This window comes from Carettochelys insculpta, chromosome 23 (assembly GCF_033958435.1).
Source record: "Carettochelys insculpta isolate YL-2023 chromosome 23, ASM3395843v1, whole genome shotgun sequence".
NCBI classification, from domain to species: Eukaryota; Metazoa; Chordata; order Testudines; family Carettochelyidae; genus Carettochelys; species Carettochelys insculpta.
Genome location: NC_134159.1, coordinates 1,889,126 through 1,906,831, shown reverse-complemented (window position 1 = coordinate 1,906,831; position 17,706 = coordinate 1,889,126). Strand labels below are relative to the sequence as shown.

The window sequence follows — 17,706 nt, the reverse complement described above, 5'->3', positions numbered from 1 at the left end:
GGCCATGACAATCCGGCAGCGCCTCCGTTTCCCGGGCTTTGGGGGCGAGGAACGAGGGTGGTGGGTGCCATCCCGGGGATCACACAGGGACCAGCCTGGGCAAGCGGGGCACAACCTGGGCAGAGTGCCCCGTGCACAGAGGGGATCTGCAGCGGGGGATTCCCCAGCATTGCTGCGTGGCTGACAGCTTGGCCCCCCTTTCACCACCCTAGCAGGTGTGGAGGCAACCCCCAGCTGGCACGCAGGGATGGGTGAGTGCAGCCCCCCAGCTGAGCCGCTCCGCGCCCCCAGCCAGGCTGTGCAGCTCTGCTGGTGGGGTGCATCTGCACGTCCCCCAGTGGTGTAAAATAGTTACTTTGCACATGGCTGGAAAAGCTTCGAGGGAACATTGGCTGGGATGATTGTGGGATCCACGTGTGTCCGCAGCTGGCCTGGTATTCCCCAGCCCTGGCGCTGCCTGTGTCTCCTGCCCGGGCTGCGCCCTTGGGCGCAATGTCCAAGCCCTGCTCTGGGCTGGCTTCGGTGGGACCAGCTCAGGCACGGCCCTGGGCCCCCACCTGCCATTTCTATAGCCCCCTAGGATCTGAAACACTGCGAGGTAGGCGAATAGGCCCAGTCTCTCGATGGAGAAACTGAGGCACAGAGCAGGGAAGTGGCTTCCCTGACACCACATAGTGAACTCGGGAAGAGCTGGGGAAGAGAGCCCAGGACTCACAGCTTCGGCCCTTTTCATGGGCGCAGGAGCCGTGGGGGGGTGGGGCACGGCACGCCAGCTCCCAGGCGTCCCTCCAGGGTATTTTAGACTAGGCAGCAAAGCAACAGAGAGCAGTGACTTGAAAGGGCCCCGGGGACGCAGGGAGACAGGCTGTAGCCGGCCACGGGGGAGTCGACAGGACCCCAGCCCATGCAGTGCCATGGGCCCCCTCGCGAGCACCACCAGCCTGACCCTGCTGCAACTCTCTGGGAAGGAACCCAGCCCTGGCAAGGTCCTGCCGGGCACTGGTGCAGACTTGGCTCACCCTTCCCCCACCGCCCACGGGGCTTTGAAGGGCTCCCACTTCCTGACAAGAGTCCGCCCACGCTCGACTCCAAGCCACAGCCCCAAATAGCAGCCAGGGGGTGCCCATGGTGTGTGACTCCAGCAGCCGGGCGGAGGAAAGGCCCCATCCTCTGGGGAGCTGCACAGCCATGTGCTGCGGAGCCCAGCAGAGGGAGAGAGCTCTGGGCCAGGGAGGCCCATGGGCAGGGCAGCTGTGCTTGCAAATCCGGTGGGTTCCCAGGGATAGCCCTCCCTGACCCACTCAGCCCAGGACATTCCCTGCCAATCACACCTGCCGCCGCTGGGACACGTGCTTGCCCCCGCCTCGCTGGCAGTCTCTGCAGAAGGCCAAGGACAGAGCCCAGCCAGGCAGGGATGAGGCACTTGGTGGGGGCAGGTTGCCTGCACTGGGGTCAAAGGTCAGCAGGCTCCTGCTGCAGCTGCTGGGCCTTCAAACAAGGGAAATGAGCAACTCCTTCCCCCCTGCCTGGCTCAGCTCACGTGGGCGATCCCTTAAGGGCTGTGCAAATCTGCCCTCTGAACCCATCGACGGCACCTTCCCTGCAGGCTGAGGGGCCTGTCAGCAGGGGCTCAGCCCGCACAGCTGCATCCCTTACAGGCTCCTCTGTTTCCTCCCACCCGCCCCAGCCCTCACTGCCTGGCTCCGCTTGCTTGGGGGCCTGGAGGGGGATGCAGCATGCAGTTAAAGCCAGTGGAGGCAGGTCAGGCACAGATGGACCTGGGCAGAGCTGTGGAAGCAGTGCTGTCCCCAGCCCCCTGATGCTCCCCAGCCCCACCTTGGAGAGGCCAGCACCAGCAGTGCCTCAGCAAGTCATGTTACCCCATTCTTCTGCACAGGGCAGGACAATGGACAACTTCAGGCCACGTTCCTGTGTCTCAAACCCATTGCCCTGCCCAGCTTCCGATACAACCGGAGTACCCCAGGGCTGCTCTGACACAGCCGGGGCAGCAGAGAACAGCTGGAGCGCTCTGGGCGCTCCCCAGCTTTGCAGCATGGGCTGCAGACCAGCTGGCCTACAATCCTGTCATGTTCTTCTCCTCTGGGGGAGGTGGGGGCTGTGCAGCAGGTTTCCCTGGGGCACCTTCAGGCCCCATTTTGCTTCCAAAACAGCAGAAAGAAGCTGGGAGCAATACATGTGGGCCCAGAGATGCCAGAGGATTTTCCCTGTCACAAACCGACGTGATGCCCCTAAGGCCAAGTGGGAGCCTGAAACTCTGGGATGTGCCTGTCTGTTAGGGGCCTGCTATGAACTGAGCTGTCCAGCTTGGGTTGGTATGTAGAGCGCTCCTGCAGCTCTACACCATCCCCCCCCAGGGTCGGGACAGAGATGAGAGGAGCCATTATGATCTTCCTGTGGCTCCCTTTGTTGGCCTCGTGTCTGGGCCCCACTCCAGCCTGAGTGGCTATACTGTGTCTCCCTAGAGCCCCTTGAGGTAGCAGCTTCTGCAACCGGTTTTCACAGAAGTCAGGGAGAATAGGAGAGATGCTGCTGGAGTGGAGAGAAGCAAACGTACCCACAGGCGAGAGAAGACAATGGTCATTATCTGCTGGGAACTGAGCATTGTTCTGCATTGCTGGGTAGCCCCTGTTCTCATGTATTCCCAGTCTTCCTACTGGTAGTTACGACATAGAGGGTGTATCTACAGGGGCACAAATCTTCGAAGTGGCCATGCTAATGGCCATTTCAAAATTACTAATGAGGCACTGAATTGAATATTCAGCACCTCATTAGCATTAGGATGCTTCCGGCCACAGCGCTTCGAAAGCACCGCTTTCAAACCCGCACGGCTCAGCACGGCATGGCGCAGCTCCACGGGGGTCCCTTACGAAAGGACCCTGCACCTTTCGAAATCCCCTTATTCTGATCAGTGGAATATTCAATTCGGTGCCTCATTAGTAATTAGCATGGCCATTTTGAAGATTTGTGCCTGTGTAGACACACCCAGAAAGACCCAAAAGTACAGGGCACCAAGAGCCTGGGGGCCGGTTCTGGTTCTCTGGCACCAGCGTCACTCCACAGACCTCATGGGATCGTCCTGATTTACACAGGTGCATGTGACCTCAGAATTGCCTCACCCATCACTGACATTCACACAGCTCTGTGATGGAACTGTGTCTCTCCCACCCCTGCCAGCCCCCGTTTCCTCCTGGCAGAAGGAGTGGGCCGTAGCTGTGGCTAAGGGCATGCAGGCAAACAGCCTATGCACTCCGGCTACTCCTGGCTGCTGGAGTGGACCCTGAGGCAGGTGGGCAGCTGTGTGTCAACTAGGGAAGTCTGTGGCGGTTCTGATTTATGCAGGACTGAGGCATCACCAAGGTTGGGTCAAGCTACACTTACTTCCCCACCAGTGCAGGTCCTTCACCCTACCTGTCTAACTTCGCCCATTCCCTTGTCAACACTACTGATGTTTTGCCCATTTGCCTGGATCCAGTTAAACCACCAAAACCCACCTAGGGTGGATGTGTTCTATTGCTATAAAAGTGGCTATACCAGTGTATCAGGGACCTGGTCCCAACCATACCGCTGTAGTCACTTCTGTACGAATAGAACTGTCTGCACTAGGGTGTTTAATGGCATAAATATGCTGACAACACTGTTAAGTGCAGACCAACCAATAGGCTCTAATCCAGCCATCTGTCTGGGCACCTCCACAGAAAACCAAAAGCAATAGCTTAATCACTGTTGGATTTCATGGTATCTCCAGCACCTTGTGTTTCCTTAAAAACTGTTTCTTGCAAAAACCCCACAAAGTCATTACAAAGGAAAGTGTTTGCAAAATCTCTGATTTGCCCTTATTTTGGTGTTTTTTGCTGCATAGACAAAAACAAACATAAGCATCCGGTGGTGCCCTTTGGTTACTTCTCAGTTTCACTTTGAGGTTCTCAGCTCTGCTGCCTTTGAGTTGCAAACTGCAGGGAAAGTCTTAAAACCCAGTTTTTGCTGGATTTGTTTTAAGTCATAGTTTAAAACATATTTCTGTTTGTGTTAAAATTTACTTTATAGTATCCAAATTGTGCAATTAATAGGAATAGTAGAAGCCTTTCAAACAGGTAACGCCTTTTGCAGAAGTCCTTATTGCTCATCTGTAATAACTACTTCATTTTGTAGGAAACGTTTCATAGTTTAACTGCACCTTCTTGTAGAGGAAATGTCCCCATGCCAGCATGGGTTGTTTCCTCACAGGCAGGTTGGTGCAGGAACTGAAAGAAAGGCAGAACTCCTGAGACAGAGCTCCATTGCATTTAGAATTCGTCCTCCGTACACTTACAAAGTTCCTTATATGGCCAGAGCATTGTGAGCATTTGCATTCACAGGTGGGGAAACTGAGACACAGAACAAAAAGAGTTTTGCTCTTATACAAGAAGTCAGGGTTAGGGCTGGGTTGAGAATTCAGGGGTCCATGGCTCCCAGCCCTCTGCGCAAGCCATCAGACCTGTACCTCACAGCATGACATACATTGTGTCCAGTATTCCCTTTTCTCCATCCATGGGCAGAATAAATTTTGTTATGTGCACTGAGGTATGCAAGGATGTGCACCACCAATAGAAACATGTTGGGGGGCCGTGTTAGTCTATCTGCAAAAACAACAAGAAGTCCTGTGGCACCTTACAAACTAACAGATATATTGGAGCATGAGCTTTCGTGGGCAATGACCCACTTTGTCAAATGCATTGGAGTGGAAATTCCAGAAGCAGGTATTAATATACATCAGCAATGCCCCTCTGCGATATACATTGGCTAAACTGGACAGTCTCTGCGTAAAAGAATAAATGGACACAAATCTGGTATCGGGACCGGTAACATACAAAAACCTGTAGGAGAACACTTCACACTCCCTGGACACTCAGTAACTGATTTAAAAGTAGACATCCTGCAACAAAAACACTTCAAAAACAGACTCCAAAGAGGAACTGCAGAGCTGCAATTAATTCGTAAATTTGACACCATCAACCAAGGACTGAGCAGAGGCTCGGAGTGCCTGGCCAAATGCAAAACAGTTTCTCTGCTCTTGGTGTTCACACCTCCACAGCAGCTGCTGGAAGTGGGCCACATCCTCCCTGACTGAACTGACCTCATCAGCCCTGGCCTTCCTCTTGATTGGTAACTCTCTTGTTTTCATGTGCCGTATATTTATACCCGCTTCTGGAATTTCCACTCCGACGCATCTGACAAAGTGGGTGTTTGCCCACAAAAGCTTATGCTCCTATAAGTCTGTTAGTCTACAAGGTGCCACAGGACTTCTCGTTGTTTTAGCCAGACAGGGATGGGGCCCCAACCCGTGTCTGTCAGAAGCTGGGACTGGACAGAGGGAGGGATGGCTTTATCCTCACCTGGTCTGTTCATTCCCTCTGGGGGCCCCTGGAATTGGCCACCGTGGGAAGAAGGGAACTAACTGGGCTATTTTGACCTTTGCTCTGACTCAGTGGCTGTTCTTGTGTGCATCTGGCAACCCTTCAACTGCCTGATCTGCCCCCTGTGTGCGCGCCAGGGGTGTAGGAGGAGGCGGTGGGGGTGCACGGAGCACCCCTGGGGGCTGGGGAGCGTGCACGCGTGGGGGTTGGCTGTGAGGTGGCTCTGCGATGAGCCTTCATTAAGCTACAACGTCATTTTCCACTAACAGCTGAAACCCCAGCCTGGAGCTGCGCGTCTCCCCGGCCCGCCTGGAGAGCCGGCCGGCCGCTCTCCTGCCAGGCACAGGCCGCCTCCGAGCGCCCCCAGCGCTGGGGCTGGGCCCGATCCGCTCGTTCCCCGGGCGCGCTCCGTGCAGCCCCGGGGCCGCTTCGTCCGCCCCACCCGCTCGGGGGAGCCTCCTGGGCGGCGGGGCGGGGCGGGGCGGACCCCGGCCGGGCGGCCAATGGCGGCGCTCGCCGTGCCTGGCTCGGGCGGCCGTACAAAGCGCGCCCGACGCGCCCTGCCGCTCCCCGCCGGCTGCGCGCACTCGCATTGTCTGCGCCGCCCGGGCCTGCAGCTGCCGAGCGCGGCCGCGCTGGGGGATGTGGGGTCGGCCGCTCGCCCCCGCTGCCGAGCGCTTGCCGGGCCCGGCTCGGGCCTGACGGAGAGTCGAGGGGCCGCCCCGGCCGGCCGGGCGCCGTGGTGATGCGCGCCCCGTGAGCGCCCAGCCGGAGCGCAGCGCGCCGCGCCGCGGGCCCTGCGGAGCCCGACGCCGGGCCGCGCGGGGCCTTTCTCCGCCGCCCCCGGGGTCCGGGCAGCGGCTCCTTTGTCTCTGCCGCCCCCGATGCCGCCGCTGGGCGCCCCGGGCCGGAGCTGGCGCCTTTCCCAGCCGGAGCGCTAGGGCGCAGGGAGCGGCCGCTGCGCCTTTGTTTGTGCCGAGAGCGCGTTCCGGAGATGAGGCTCCAGGGGGGCCGCCCCCGGGCGGGATCGCGGCACCGGCCGCTGCGCCTTTGACTCGCCAGGTTAGTGCCCGCGGGCCGGCGGCGGGAGCCAGGGAGTCTCAGCCCCAGGCGGCTCGGCGGCCTCCTCGGGCACGTGAGGCGGGGGGTGCCGGCCCCGACCCCGGCCCAGCGCAGCTGCGGGCGGGGGCGGGGTGCCCCGGCTGCGGGCGGATCGCCCCGTGGCCCTGCTGCTGGCGCTGGCGCTGGCAGGCCGGAAAGATCCGGCTCCGGAGGCAGCAGCCTGGGCTCCGGGGCAACGCCCAGCTGCGGCCGCAGCTGGAACCCGCGGCGTGGCCGTTCGGTCCCTCGGCCGCGGCCTTCGGAGGCTGCTGGTTGTCGGTGGCGCTGGGCGCTCGGGGCTGGCGCAGAGTGAGCCGCGGGCCCGGCCTAAGGAGGTGGCTGCAAAGCCGCGAGCGATGAAACCCGGCTCCGCGCGCCTGCCTGCAGGCGGAGGCTGGTGCGATGGGCCCAGGCCAGCGGACCTGTAACCCCGGCCTGCAGCGGGCAGGACAGGCCCGCCCATAGGCCCTGCGCTCTCTGCGGCCGGCCCGCATGGGCCCCCAGCGGGTCGGCGCAGCTGTGCGCACGGGGCTTCGGGTGCAGCTTTGTCTGGCCCCGAGGGATCCCCGTTCTGGGACCCTTCTTCCTCTGCTCTGGGAGGTGCTCGTGGGGCTCCCTGGTGGCACAGGGCTGGCTGCGTCAGGGGCTTGAGTCTTGGCTGCTTTCCAGTGACTGCAGGGGCCTTGTGTGCGGAGTGGACGGGCCTCGCTGACAGGTGTCCACGTGACAAAACACCCGCCCTCGGCAGCTGCTGTGGGGGCTGCTTGTCTGGCAGAGAAGCTGAGTGGGCCGCAGGAACTGAGCTGCCCTCTCGCTGCGTGGGGGAGCAGGAAGGGGCATGCTAGTTCTAGGAGAGCTGCTGCTGCCCCTGCATTGCAGCAAGCCCTCTGGCAACTTTTTGCAACCTGGCCCAGCTGTGAAAGGGATGCGCAGGAGAAACCCAGCATCCCAGGGCAGGAGGCTGCCCCCTGCCCTGGGGCTCTGAATTGCCTGTTTGCTCCAGTTGCACAGACTGCTTTCGTCTTGGAGAGTGTTGCAGAGGTACCAGCTGTACAGAGATGGAGCAACCCACAGCCCCACCTTCGCACAGCAGGAGTCTCCCATCTCCCCCAAAGCATGGCTGGGAGGTGCTTCCTTGTAGCTTACTGCTCCCAGCTGGACTTTGGAGGTCATTGCTTTCCCTGGGCTGGAGCAGCTGGAATCTGCCTGCTGTGCTCATGGACTTGCTAATAACACTTCATCCTTTGTCCCTGTACAGCAGTGCCCCCGGGTGTCCTCTTGCTTGCTTTGATCTCTCTGGGGATGGCCCATGCCCAGCGGCTACTGGGACTCGCCCTGGAACCTTCCCCAGTGCCTACCACCTCCCTCAGCCTCGGCTCCAAAAGAGCCCTTCGAGCTGGCTGCTTGGGGGCCATTGTTCTCCTTCACCCCTGCTTCCAGGGAGTTAGTGACCCTGAACTTGCTTGTTCCTTCCTCTGTCCCTGTTGTCTGCGGCTCTATGAGCAGCACCGGTCTGTGGGGTCTCCTTTGGCTGCAGAGCGCTGCCCTCTGCCTCGCAGGCTTCCCAGCTGCTTCCAGACTCCATCCGTTTCCCTTCCGGCTCACTAGGCAAGCTCTGATCATACCAGCCCTTCTCGAGGAGGGGGCAGGGGATGGGACACCAGGCGCTGGTGTCCTCATTCTGCTGCCACTTCCCTGGGACTCTTCCTTTACATCCTGGGGTGGTTCTTGTCCTCTGTGGTGATGGGCAGAGGCCCCAACCCTCCTGTGGTTCTGCTGCTAGCACTGCTCCCTCCGGGAAGATGGCCAGATCTGGGTGCTTGAGAGCAGCCTGCCAGTGCACCTCCCCCCAGATGCGGCTGAGCTGTAGGGAGCACAGAGGGGCGTAGCCCACACGCGGGCAGCTCCTCACAGCCTTGGGGCTGTCTGGGGTGGAGTGCTGCCCCCATCGCACTGAGTGCCCCGTCCTGCCCACTGCATTGCACTGCACTGTGGTGGGGGCTGTGGGGCTGCAGCCCCCTGGGTTCCAGAGGCGTTCCAGCCACCGGGCAGAGGGGGAGTCCTTGGGCTGGAGCATCTGCACAGATGGTGTTTTCTTGGCCCTTCTTGGGGGGGGCGGGGGGAGGAGAGAGAGAGAGAGAGATCTCTTGAGGTCCTTCTCAGCCCCCTTTTCTGCCCTCCCCACTCCCCTCTGTTCCCCTCACTCCATGGTCTGTGCCAGCCACCAGAGCAGACACCCCCCGCCCCCGCCAGTGCGTTGAGCTTGCCGTGCCCTGGCCTAGTCTCGTGGCTCTGGTAACAAGCTCTAGCGAGACTCCAGCAGGGGCTGGGCCCAGCTGGCGCATGGCGGTTCCTGCAGCCGCCTCCTTCCAGCCGCGCTGGGCCCCTGCCTGCCTGCTGTGCGTTGATGTTTGTGCCGGTTGCTGGGAAGGTGGGGGCAGGGGAGGCGCTAGCACTGTGCGGCAAAGGGACCTACTTCAGCGTCTAGGGGGTGACAGCACAAGTCCTGCCCGCTCGGCAGCAAACCCCCCGACGCGGCCCTGCCCCAGGGAGGAGAAAACGCCGTCGTTTGGGGGTGTGGGACAGGAGGGGACAGCCCTGCCGGGGAGCTAGGCTGACATCGGCGATAGCGGGGCAGCACTGCGTGCTCAGGAACCAGGTCTGCCTTGGGCCTGCGCCGCGCTCTGGGCACGGAGGGGTTAGGCTGCACAGCACACTGCAGCCAGCAAATCGCCTGCCTGCTGCGTTGGCTGACTCTGAGCCCGTGCGCTGCTTCCTGTGAGGGGTTCTGGGTAGTGTAGTCCGGGGCGGGTTTGCTGCCGGAGGAAGGCTCCGATTGCACTGGCATTGCATGCGTAGGGAGCTGCTTTGCAGTGCACTCACTCCTGGCACTGCCCCAGCTGTGTCTGTGCATGCTCACGCCGGGAAGAGCCACCGTGGAGACCTTGGGGATGGCCCAGCTTTACCCTGGGAGAAGTGGCCAGTATAGGCTCCTTGCTGCTAAGACAAAGGCACGGGCTGCCAGGGCTCTGCTGTTGCTGCAGATCCTCTGGCCGTACCCCAGCACTGCTTCCACTAGCACAGACTAGGCCGTGCACCGGTGCTACTCTGACCACCGGGGTATCTACATGGCAGCTTCGGCTACAGGGGTGGGCGGTGGGACAGGCTGCCCAGGCACGCAGCCTCTTCTGGATATGTTTCAGCCTGACCCGGTGAGGCTGCTGTCAGTTGTATGGAGCAAGGGGGAGGCCTGGGCTTGGTGGTCGCCAGTTCCATAGGGGCTCTATACCCGGGGGCTGGGCCTGGCTGTCGGAAGCCCCTGTGCTGTGGCTGAGGTGGGAGTGGCTCCTGTGGTAGCATTTGTTGGATGCCTGCCCGTTTGGGACCTGCCAGCCGGGGCACTGACAGTCTCATGGCTCAGGTGTGTTCCCTACAGCCAGAAGCCCTGCGGCAGGGGCAGGGGCCTGCTGCCTCGCCCTGGGGTAGGGCTCTCCTGCCTCTCTAGGCCCCTGGCAGCTCAGCGAAGGGCTGTCAGAAGGGACCCATGCATCCTCGCTTGTCCTGGCTTCAGTGCCAGGAGCCCTGGGGGAGGGGCGGCGGAGGCTCTGGCAGGTTTTCGCATGTCCCCTGTAGAGACCGGGCCTCCCTAATCCTGGAGCCTCCAAGTGCGGTGGAGTCAGCTGCCCTCGGGCGCGGCGCGGCGCTCCGTTCCCTGCATTGTGCCTGGGAGAGCCCCAGCTGGAGGGGAGTGTGTGCTGTCCATTGACTCGGCCCCTGGGGGTTCTCGGAAACCATTCACTCCGTACAATCCTGCCTGTGTGTGCGGCTGGCGGGGGGAGAGCGCCATGTGACTGGCTGCCCTGGGCCCATTCATCCTGCCCTGGGGGACAGACGGGGAATCAGCTGTATGGTAATGGCTGCCCCACTGATCGGCGCAGGGCCTCAATGGGGCAGATCCCACACAGGCTGCTGAGATCAGCTGTGTGGGCGCCCCTCAGGGGGAGTGAAGGGCTGGCCCGTCCCGCCACTCCTGCCGGTGCGTGTGCATGCTCGTAGCACTCCGTGCGAGCCGGCAACGCTTGAGCTGCCTACTGCTCTGTCACTGCCTGGGGGCGTCCGTGTCTCTCAGTGCAGCTCAATCTCGTCTCCTCCCTGCAGAGCCGAGACAGGACTGTGTTCATGTGCACAACGACCCCAGCAGTCCCGGCATGACATCAGGGAACGGAAACTCTGCCTCTACTGTTGCTGGCACTGCCCCCCAGAATGGTGAGAATAAACCACCACAAGCCATTGTGAAACCCCAAGTCCTGACGCATGTTATCGAAGGGTTTGTGATCCAGGAGGGGGCCGAGCCGTTCCCGGTACGCACCTTCTTCTTTTCCCCTCTTTACGCTCTTCTCCTCTCGTGTTCTCGCTTGGGCGCTCGCACATCTCGCTCCGGCGCCGCGTTTCCCTGGGGATAGCGGGGACCAGCTGAGTGCAGGCAGCTGCTCAGCCTCCACAGCTCAGCCTGGCGGGAGGGAGCGTGCTCACCTGCTGGCAGGGCAGACCCTGCCCCGCAAGGGGCTGCTCTTCTGGGCCAGCTGGTCTAACGTTTGGAGCACAGGACTGGGACCAGGACACCTGGGTTCCGCTCCGAGCTCTGCCACGGATGTGGGTGATCTGGGGCGAGGCTGCTTTTCAAAAGTGGCCTGTGAATTTGTGTGCCGAGGTTCAGCTGCTTCAGGCTGTATTTGGGGCTCTGCCTGCCCCCCAGGGGTGCTCAGGCTTGTCTGCTGAACCACGGGGGAACCAAGCCCCTCCCTGCAAACCCATAACATGGGGCTTTAGCAGCTCTGCCTCAGCTTCCCCATCATGAGAGGTGGGGACAAGCTTTGAGCGGGGGGGGGGGGGGGGGGCGCGAGACGCACCAGCCAGCAGGCTACAGTTCAAACGTGTCGCTGGTTTCCAAGGTGCTCTGAAGCCCTTGGCTCTCCATGTGCGGGCAGCGAAAGGCAGAATGGCAGTTGCTGCCTTTGAGAGGGGCAGGGGATGCCCCTGCGAATCCCTCTCAGTAGTGGTAACCTGGGCTTGGAAAATGATTCTGCACTGTTAACCTCTCTGGCTTCCCAGCCAGCAGGGCACCGGGGCTGGAGCCACTCAGAGCAGCCGCCTGAGGACAGGGCCGGTGTTCTGAGAGACCCCGGCCCCGCTTCGCCGAAGCACTTGAATCGGAGAGTGCTGAGGGGGCAGCAGCCGCTGCTGTGGTCTAGAGCTCCTTCCAGGGCGCTGTGAACCTGCTCAGGCTCAGCCCTGTCTCTGCCCAAGGGGGGTGTCCCCATTGGAGGGAAAACGGTCGAGCTGCTGTTGAACGAAAGGAAAAGCTCCTTTTCCTCAAAACGAAACCAAAACCTCCTTCGACGCCACCTTCCCCGGGTGAGCTGCTGGGCAGGAAAGATCCTGCTCTAGGGGAGAGCTGTGGGAAGATGAGCAGAGACATGACTGAGCTGCAGTGGAGGCAATTCACCCCCCCACGGAGGCCCAGCATGAGGCAGACTCCCCTCCTAGCCCCCGGGATACTGGGGTGGGGGGTGTCAAGGCCTTGCGCTGCCTGGGCTGGATTTCACCACTGTTTGTGCTTTCCTGTGGTGCTTGGGCTCCAGCGTGCATAGCCGTGACGGGACTGCTTGCAGCACGGGGGCTGGGCCTGCGCACACTGCATGGCTGAGGGAGGCTGCCCCGAGCATGCGAGCTGGGCGCTGATGGGGCAAGGGTGGCAGGAGGAGGGATGCGCGTTTGGTGCAGGAGAGAGGCAGCTTTCCCCAGCATGTGGGGCTGGGTAAGAGCCTCTGGGCCAAGCGTGCTCCAGTGCCTGCTTGCCTCCAGCTGAGCTGCCTGCTTGCCCCACGCTTGGGATGTCCGGCTGAGCACGGTCACTGAACTGGCCTGCGAGTTCAGACACAGCGTGGGGAGCGGAGAAGCAACCTGGCAGGTGACTGGATCTCGTGCTCCACCAGACCCAGGAGCCAGCTGGTGTGGCAGAGGCAGCCTGCTTGGGCCTGGGGCAGGAGCCGGGCTTTGCTTTGCCTCTCCAGCTGGCCCAGTAGAGCGGCTTGGCTGGGGGGGGTCGGGTCTCTGCTGCTGCCTTTCAATGACCATGCCTCAGCTGCTCACACGCCTGCCCCTGCTGCCAGCACACGTGTCGCAAGCCTGCGGTCTTAGAGCTGAGTCCCAGGCCAGACGCCTGCAGAGAGCCCTGCCCTGCCCAGCCCTGTCTTTCGGCCGGCAGAGCCACCCACTGACCTGTCTCGCCCTGTGTCCCCGGCTCTCCAGGTGGGGCGCTCGTCGCTGCTGGTGGGGAATCTCAAGAAGAAGTATGCCCAGGGCCTCTTGGCCGAGAAACTCCCACAGCAGGACAATACAACCACCACTGACTCGGAGATGGAGGAGCCCTATCTTCAAGGTAGGCCCGGCCAGCTGGGGCGCTGGTGAGCTGGGGTGCTGGCCCTGCCAGGCCACTAGCTGGGGGAGCAGCTGCAGGGCAGTGAAGAGCTGAGGTGGGGGTGAGCTGCTCCCTAGGGATCCCCGTGAGAGCTGTGGGTCAAGCCTTCCCGCTCCCCCCGCCCTGGCCAGAGGGGGCACTGTGGCATGGCCATCTGGCACTGGGGAGGAGGCGGCAGGGGCCGGCCAGCGCTAGGAACGCCAGGCTGGGAGCCGAGAGACATGGGCTTGTTTTCTGCCCCCTCCCTCCTAGCTGTGTGCCGCTTGTGATGGTTCTGGCTCCCCTGCAGGGGCTGCGAGTTCCCTGGGGGCTGCAAACGCTCAAGGGGGTAGGGTAGAGAGCGAGGTGTGGGGGAGGTAAAGGGCCAGGACAGCTGTGCTGGGGGAGTTGATTCTGACCTCCAGCTTAGTGCTATGGCCTGGGGCCTTTCCAAGCCCTGGGCCTGGCTCCCTGGTGTGTGGGGCAGGCTGGGAGGCCAGGACACGGGCGGCTGTTACTCAGGCCATTGAGCACAGGGCTGCTGTGCAGTGGGAGGAGGGACTTGCAGAGGGTGAAACCTGCCCAGTACCCTTATACTCCAGCCTCCTCGGCCACTGGGTAAGAGGCAAGAACATCTCTGGGTCCCTGCGTGGGCCTGACCCATACGTGCTGCTGCCCAGACCCCTCGTTTCTCCCCCCTGGAAGAGTAGGGTCCCATGGCACCCAGGGCATCCTGCCTGGCGCAGGAGCGAACAGCAACCTGGGCAGCCGTATCCTGGCCTCTGGCCTTCCTGCGGGGAGAACCTCAGGGACAGTCACTCCCTCTGAGCCACTGAGGGGGCTGCCGAGAGTGGCCTGTGGGTCAGCAGCCTCACCTGCAGCAGGCGCCTGTTTGGGGGCAGGGGGTAGAGTGGCCGTGCTGAGTGCATCAGTGTGGGTCCTGCTGTGCCCCCAGAATCCAAAGAGGAGGGGACCCCCCCGAAGCTGAAGTGTGAGCTCTGTGGCCGTGTCGACTTCGCCTATAAGTTCAAGAGGTCCAAGCGCTTCTGCTCCATGGCCTGTGCCAAGAGGTACCCGCTGTTGAGTGGCATGACTCCCCCTCCCCCGAGCGGCACGCTGCCCCTGCCCGCCCTGAGGCAAGGATGCCTGGCATTGCAGAGCCCCGAGTCCTGCCCCGTCGCCTGCACCCAGCACAGAGCCTAGTGCCCCTGCCCACTGCGTCCCTCCCCAGGCGCCATCTGCACCCCCCCCCGGCCAGCGCGGCAGGGCTGAGACCACTACTGCGTCCCTCCCCCAGGTGCCATCTGCACCCCACCGGCCAGTGCGGCAGGGCTGAGGCCGCTGGCTGGAGCCCCCGTCCCTGACCTGCTCCTGCCTCCCCGCAGGTACAACGTGGGCTGCACAAAGCGGGTGGGACTCTTCCACCCCGACCGCAGCAAGCTGCAGAAGCCGGGAGGGACCGCGCATGGACGCCGCCGCACCTGCAAGGGGGCCTTGCCCGTCCTCAGCAAAGATACCAAGAAACAGGTGAGCTGCCGCCTGGCTCCCTTTCCAGCCTTCGGGCTGGCGCATTGCTGCCCCTCTCCAGCACTGCCAGCACGCGCTGCTGGGGCCCCAGGCCGGGGGGCGGTCTCGGCTGCGGGGCAGGAGCGTGGAGGGCTAGACGGATGGTAGCTGTTCTGGGGTGGGGGCAGTCATGTGCATGATCGCACTGGGGGGTTGGGGCACGGCCCTAACAGAGCCCTTGACAGCTGGGACTAGAACTCAGGACCGTGGGCACCATCCATGTGCTCTAACCCTGTGCTCCCTCTGGTGCCAGCAGCCAAGCCAGGCGTCCTGGCCCTGTGCTGACTCTCCCACAGCCACTCTAGGGAGCAGCAGAGCCCAAGCTGCCCGCAGAGCAAGCGGCAGGGGAGGCAGGTGTTGCACTGGGTGTCTGCCCCCTGTAAGGCTGACCTCTTCCTCCCACCCCCGCAGACCCCCGTGTCCCTCTCCACGGGCTCGGTGCCGCTCTCCGTCACAGCCTCGCTCCAGCTCAGCCGCAGCCAGGAGGATTCCAGCCGCTGCTCGGACAACTCGAGCTACGAGGAGCCGCTGTCGCCGCTCTCGGCCAGCTCGTCCACCTCGCGGCGGCGGCAGGGCGAGCGCGACCTGGAGCTGCCGGACATGCACATGCGGGACCTGGTGGGCATCGGCCACCACTTCCTGCCCAGCGAGCCCACCAAGTGGAACGTGGAGGATGTCTATGAGTTCATCCGCTCCTTGCCAGGTGAGCGACCCTGGGTCGGCCCGGCCTGCCTGGCGGGGGGTTGCATCCACCACTGCAGCTGGCTCTGGGGCAAAGCCCAGCAGCTTGCTGTGCCACCCAGTGTGGAGGGCTGGAGTTAGCATGGCAAGGGGCAGAGGCCCCTCAGGAGCTATGCATGGACTGGCAGGGAGAGTCTGGGCAGCAGGTCTGAACTGGGGCAGTGGTGGGCAATGATTTTCACAGGGCCTCCACTCCGCAGGTTTCCAGGCAAGCTTCAGGCCTCTGGGAGGGGCAGGGTTGGGGGCTGGAGAGAGAGACAGGCTGTGTAGGCCCCTGTCTGAGCTGTCAGTCTGTCCTGTGTGTTCCAGCCTCCTCCGCCCCCACCTGCTCCTTGGGAGGTGCCTGGCCCGGGCCTTGCTGCTGTGTGCGATGCTGGCAGCAGGTGTAGCCACCCTCCCCTGGCGGGAATCGGGTGCCAACTGTCCTTCCAGTGGAGGGCGGGGGCTCGTCACGTTCCCTGCTCCTGCCTTGGGAGCACTGCAGCCATCTCTGGGGCAGGACGAAGGAGCACTTTAGTATCTCTCAGCAACAGACGTGGGCAGGAGCAAAGCCACTCTGCAGTTCCTCTGAGCGTGTCCAGCTGGGTGCAGGGTTATGCGCACCACCCAGCGAGAGGGCCTGGCTGTGGGCGCTTGGCTGGCAGCTGGGTGGCACTGGACGCCAGCGGGAGAGGCCGCACGCGCGCCCAGCTTCCAGGTTACGCCAGCTGCAGGTGGTTACCACGGCAAGGCCGCCCCTCAGCCAGGATGTGGCCGTGGCTCCTGAGCTCCATGTTCCCCAACTGCGGCTGCCTGGGCAGAGCCCGCACCCCTTGCTGGCCCTGGTCCTGGCACTGGCGTGGGCTCTGCTGCACAAAGGGAGGTGGTGGTGGCTCCTCCGGGAAGGCCGGGCTGGCCCTGGGTGGGAGGGCTGCGGAGGCTGGGCTACGGCCTGTGCTGACACCTGGCTGCCTCCCTGCAGGCTGCCAGGAGATCGCGGAGGAGTTCCGTGCCCAGGAGATTGATGGACAGGCCTTGCTGCTGCTGAAAGAGGATCACCTCATGAGCGCCATGAACATCAAACTGGGCCCGGCCCTCAAGATCTACGCCCGCATCAGCATGCTGAAGGACTCCTAGAGGCACCCGCTGCACGGCCGCCTGGACACAGGGCACCAGGCTGCAGCTGTGCGAGGAGCTGGCAGATGATACTCAAACCATGAGCTCCGTGTGCCCTGGAGCACCAAGGGCCCCTGCACCCTCCAGCTGGGGCTAGGGCTGTGGCCTGGGCAGCCCTGCCAGGTGTGGGGGCTGTACATAGTCTGTAGCATTAGCATCCCAGCCTGCCCCAGGGAGGGGTCCGGGGGGGGCAGTCGGGCCTGCAGGGTGGGGCTGGGCCAGGGCAGTTGGTGGCAGTGGGCAGGTCGGGGCTCATACTGCCCTACCCACTCCCAGCCCTGTGCCCATGTGTGGGACTGCACTTCCCAGCAGTGCCCCCCACCCTCGCCCCCGGAGCGGCTTGTGCTGCCCCCCTTGTCAAACAGGACAGTTGCCTTAATGGTGCAGGTGGCTGAGGCCAGGCACTACCCCTACTCAACTCACTGCTTCCCTGGCCCCTCTATGCGCCCCAGCCCTTGCCTCAGGCTGCTGGAGGAGGGTGGGGGTGCAGCAGCTCCTCGGGTACAGGGAGAGCAGCTGGAGGAATGCAGGGCCCCTGCCCCTCTGGGGCTGCGCAGGAGGGAGCAGGCTTCAGCCTGGACTGTGTGAGTGAGGGGTGCCTAATGCCCCTTGGCAGGGGCCTGCATTGCAGCAGCCAGCTTGGGCTGGGGGGAGCTGTAGGTGGGGCGGCGACTGTACAGGCTCGCTGGGCCAGCCTGCCCTTGGACTGCTGGCAGCTGGGTGTGGGCCTCATGCCCAGCTGCAAATGGGCCCCCTCCCAAGGGGGGCAGAGGGCCCCCTCCAGCCCAGCACATTCCTGCAGCGGGTGGGGCTGGGGCTGGGGCTGGGCAGGTCTTTTTAAAGCCCTTTTTTTCCCTTTTTGTTTTTAATAAACATTTAAAATAAAACCAGCCTGTCACTCAGCTGGGGGTGGGGGGGCTCTAGGCTCCTGTGCTGGACTGTACCAGCAGGGCGCAACAAGTGGGGTGGTCCTGCAGTGCTGCAGACCCCCCTCTGTTGGTTCAGCTGTGGCCCTGCTGCATTGGCTCTGGTGCCCCCTCACGGCACACCCTGCCCCCACAAATGGAGCGAGGGCTGAAGGAAAGGCCCCGAAGGAATCTGTCAGCTCCTGCGGGGGCCCCAGCCCAGGTAGTGGCTCCCTGGGCTGCAGCGTGGGAGCCCTCCCCGGTGCTGTGACGCTGCCCAGGGCCGTGCCTGCAATTCTTTTTTGTCTTCAATAGTTTTCAAACCTGCAACTTCTCAGCCAAAAGTTTGGGGTGTTGAGGGGCG

General features: G+C 62.6%; 1 protein-coding gene across 4 annotated transcripts in view; it reads left to right on the top strand.

The window, feature by feature from the left end:
- Positions 1-17,315, top strand: part of PHC2 (polyhomeotic homolog 2) — a 107,888-nt gene extending 90,573 nt beyond the window's left edge. For 2 of the 4 annotated variants that reach the window (XM_074975599.1, XM_074975600.1), the window contains exons 10-15: positions 10,674-10,876; positions 12,828-12,957; positions 13,931-14,045; positions 14,361-14,502; positions 14,953-15,244; positions 16,244-17,315. In XM_074975599.1, the coding sequence (XP_074831700.1) occupies positions 10,674-10,876; positions 12,828-12,957; positions 13,931-14,045; positions 14,361-14,502; positions 14,953-15,244; positions 16,244-16,398 (1,037 nt within the window). In that variant the 3' untranslated portion in view covers positions 16,399-17,315. Of the gene's footprint in view, positions 1-5,922; positions 6,477-10,673; positions 10,877-12,827; positions 12,958-13,930; positions 14,046-14,360; positions 14,503-14,952; positions 15,245-16,243 lie in introns of those variants that run through there. The other 2 variants (XM_074975603.1, XM_074975601.1) reach the window with 2 other exon arrangements.
- The last annotated feature ends 391 nt before the right edge of the window (positions 17,316-17,706 follow it).